This window comes from Corythoichthys intestinalis, chromosome 4 (assembly GCF_030265065.1).
Source record: "Corythoichthys intestinalis isolate RoL2023-P3 chromosome 4, ASM3026506v1, whole genome shotgun sequence".
NCBI classification, from domain to species: domain Eukaryota; kingdom Metazoa; phylum Chordata; class Actinopteri; order Syngnathiformes; family Syngnathidae; genus Corythoichthys; species Corythoichthys intestinalis.
Genome location: NC_080398.1, coordinates 702338 through 706389, shown reverse-complemented (window position 1 = coordinate 706389; position 4052 = coordinate 702338). Strand labels below are relative to the sequence as shown.

General features: G+C 36.4%; 1 protein-coding gene across 1 annotated transcript; it reads left to right on the top strand.

Annotated features, from left to right (window-relative positions):
- Positions 1-407: 407 nt before the first annotated feature.
- On the top strand, positions 408-3210 carry LOC130915045 (transcription factor HES-2-like). The gene is made up of 3 exons (XM_057834731.1): positions 408-511; positions 598-684; positions 2911-3210. The coding sequence occupies exons 1-3, from the start codon at positions 467-469 to the stop codon at positions 3208-3210; spliced, it is 432 nt and encodes a 143-aa protein (XP_057690714.1). The 5' UTR covers positions 408-466.
- Positions 3211-4052: the final 842 nt, after the last annotated feature.

Below are 4052 nucleotides of genomic sequence, written 5' to 3'. Positions count from 1 at the left end.
GTGTTAATACATCACGAGCTGGTCTCACCTTTCAGGGGGCGCATGTCGCTTGGGTGGGGGGCTGTGCAGGAAATCGGGTTATACGTCCACGTGCCCTTGATTATAGCGAAGGGTCCCGTTGGGACATGCATGCGCCCAAAAAGCGTTAATATTAATCATTAAGACGATCATGATTGATGGATGACCGCTAAAATCGTTTAAATTGGATCATTTCAACAACCATTTAAATGAATGAGAGAGAAGTATTTTATAGGAAATCATTTCATGTTAGATTAGAGGAAACCAACTGGTGAAATCTCTACTATATGAAAAAAATGAGCGTGACCAGGCTATTATTTGTGATGAGTACAATATGGCACGTTGTAATCATAAAAGATGACCGTGTGGAAAGAGTGGGTGGAGCCTGTGTTGAGTCTATATGGTCCATTGAGTTCTGAGAGGGCACATTCAACTTTGGACGGCAGTCATGAAGATGCTTCAGCCATGCCAGCATGCAAACACACAAAGGAAGGTACGTGGATTTTAGATTATTATTATCTGTATTTATGAAGTGTATGTATTGATGAAGAAAATGCTGTTATTTTTTTCCCCTGATAGAGTTTAAAACCTGAGGTGGAAAGACGACGTCGGGAAAGAATAAACAGAAGTTTGGAGAACCTGAAAACTCTTTTGATTGCAGCTCATGTAAATATAACACTTAAATATTACTGTATTTTAATAATTATGGTTGAACGCCTGTATTTATAAAGAAAAGACTAGTTAAAAAAAATGTTTAATAAATGAATTCATTGTGCAAGTTATATTTAGCTACATATATTTTAATGTAAATGAACATTTTCGATTTTTTGTATTTCTAGATTTACATTTTTGCAAGTAATTTTTCATATTTTTCGTGTACTTTTTAATGCTGGGTGCACCTTTTTGGTACACATTTTAAGTTAAAGTTTTTCAAAGTTTTTTTTTTGTTAATATGTCTAAAAAAAACATTTAGATCAATGAAAAAAATTCCCGATTTCGGGTGGTTTCACAATAACACTTTTATTTTTATGGTCTGAACTAGAGTTGTCCGATATTAGCTTTTTTGGCCGATAAAAGCATTTTAAAATGACATTGGATAATATCAACATTGGTTTTTCAATATCGGTTTTGGGCAGAGGTGGGTAGAGTATAGCCAAAAATTGCACTCATGTAAGAGTAGCGTTACTTCAAAAATAATATTACTAATATTAGTAAAAGTAAAAGTAGTCTTCCAAAAAATGTACTCAATTACAAGTAAAAGTTATTTGATGAAAACAATACTCAAGTAATGGTGAGTAACTGCTTACAAATTAGTTTGATTTTTTTTTTTTTGTAAGCAATGGTATTTCTTCACGACAAAGTTATCTATGTGAACTGCTGTTACAATGATACTGTACAATAACCAATTACATAACCACATAAAGCCCAAAAAACAAACAAACAAACAAAAAAAATCATTGTATTTCGACAAAAGAAAAAAATGACAGAAATGAAGCATTATTCGTCCAAAGAGCAGGGGTGAAAGTGGGCCAGAACGGTCAGGAACGCAGTTCCAGTATAGGATTCAGGGCCAAAACGCAGTTCCGGTATAAGATTCAGGGCCCGAATGCTGTTCCGGTACACGGTGCTTTGATTCCGAAAATATGACGGCAACTGTCAAAACGCTATGTAAAAAAAAAAAAAAAAATGCTAAGTGTAAGTATGCTGAGTGAGCATGGTGTAATTATTGACATCAACAATGGCGAGCTATTTTTTGATTGAATTTTTTTTTACAAATTTTAATAAAACGAAAACATTAAGAGGGTTTTTTTTTAAATAAAATTTCTATGAACGAAATTGTAAAATGTAACGACTTCTGTGTAGCCCAAAGTAGCGGAATAAGAGTAGCGTTTTTTTCTTCACAAATCTATTCAAGTAAAAAGCATGGCTTGGTAAAACTACTTTTACATTACAGCACATTTTTCTCCAAAAAGTTACTAAAGAAAATGTAACGGAGTACATGTACCGTGTTACTACCCACCTCTGGCTTTGGGCCAATATTTATGTTGCCTTCAAAGTTCATGTAGAAGCCTTCCGCCTTTCTACAAGGGCTGGTCACAACTTAGCACAGCTAGCACTTTTATACAGACTTCATTTTTATGTACATATGGATTTTTCCTTTATTTTGGCTTATATTTAGTAATTTTTTGGGGTAATTTTTCTGACATGTATTTGTTAAAACATTTTAAAAAAAATTTCCATATATTCTTATAGGGGATGAGAGTGTACATGCTTATTGGTGCTGCATCAAAGGTTTTGGCAGTAGGTTGTACAGTCCTTTTTCTGGAGAGTAAAAGTCAGTTTCTTTTTTCAATGATAAAAAATGAGCTCTCAAATGATGATCAACTACAAAAAAACAACATTACTGTACTGAAAAAGTGAAAGTGTTTCTACTGGGGTTGGACAAAACAATGGAAACACCTACCATTTTGGCACCATAATAATTGAACGTAATTCTTAAAGAATGGCATGAGGAACATTCTAATGAAGTGGAGCATCTCGTACGGCCAGCACAATCCCCAGACCGCAACATTACTGAGCATTTATGGTCAGTTTTAGAAATTCGATTAAGATGTCGATTTCCACTGCAATCATCTCTAAAAGAGTTAGAGGGTATTCTAACTGAAGAATGGCTTAAAACTCCTTTGGAAACAATTCACAAGTTGTATGAATGAATAATTGAGGCTCTAATTTCCGTAAAAATCGGACCTACACCATATTAAATTAGTTTTTGTTGATTTTTTAAAGGTGTTTCCATTATTTTGTCCAACTGCTGTATATGCTATGAAATGCTTTTAAAAGCATGTGCATCCAAAACTGTGTGTGATGCCGCCTGCATGAATTTTTTGACAGGTAAATGGCGGGCGAAGGTTGGAGAAAGCAGAGATCTTGGAACAGACGGTCCTCTTCCTGCAGCAACACGCCAAAAATAAGAAGCAGCAGCTACATTTCTATCAAAATGACATCTCCTCTCGCCTGCAAAGAGCTGCCAACTTCTTGCAAACTGAAAGCAAAGGCTTCTCCTCCTCCTCGTCTTCAACTTCTTCATCTTCTTCCTGGCCTTCTGGTTCCCCTCTGGCTCTTGGTGGTCCCTCCAGGACATCCCATAAGAAGCCCAATACAGCGGGGAGCCTGTGGAGACCCTGGTCCTGATCTACAACATGAGTGGACAATGTCAGTGCAATGAAATGTAGAACTCCACGTGTAAATACTGCCATTTTATGAATGACCAAAATCCTTTGTGTCGATGTTTATGTGACGCATGTTTGCACCTTAAATGTATTTAAATGTTGTTTGTGTGAGAATAATAATTAAAAAAACATTTACGCCAGTTGCCGAGTTGTCAGTTTTATGTTACAGTGGTATGAAAAAGTATCTGAACCTTCTGGAATTTCTCACATTTCTGCATATAATCCCCATCAAATGTGATCTACTCTTTGTCAAAATCACACAGATGAAAATACAGTGTCTGCCTTAACTAAAACGACCCAAACAGTTATAGGTTTCCATATTTTAATGTGGATAGCATTCAAAAAATGACAAAAGGGGAAAAATAAGTGAACCCTCTGCCTAAGGACACTTAAAGAGCAATTGAAACCAATTTTTACCAAACATTTTAAGTCAGGTGTGTGCCCAATCACTGATGAGGGGTTTAAAGCTGCCCTGCCCACTATAAAACACACACCTGGTAAGAAATGCCTTGATGAGAAGCATCGTCTGATGTGCATCATGGCTCGTTCAAAACAGCTGTCTGAAGACCTGAGATCAAGGATTGTTGATTAGTCTAAAACTGGAAAGGATGCAAAACCATCTCTAAAAGTCTGGATGTTCGTCAATCGACAGTCAGAGAAGTTGTCTACGAATAGAGAGAGTTTGGCACTATTGCTTCTCTCCCAAGGACTGGCCGTCCCCCAAAGATGACGCCAAGAGTTCAGCGCAGAATACTCAGAAAGGTAAAAAAGAACCCTAGAATGACTGCTGGACTTACAGAAATC

Bases quoted from the DNA above. Each gene is read 5' to 3' on its own strand.
- LOC130915045 (XM_057834731.1), top strand. From the start codon at position 467: ATGAAGATGCTTCAGCCATGCCAGCATGCAAACACACAAAGGAAG. The intron at 512-597 runs GTACGTGGATTT...TTCCCCTGATAG, and splicing joins ATGCAAACACACAAAGGAAG to AGTTTAAAACCTGAGGTGGA. The intron at 685-2,910 runs GTAAATATAACA...ATTTTTTGACAG, and splicing joins CTCTTTTGATTGCAGCTCAT to GTAAATGGCGGGCGAAGGTT.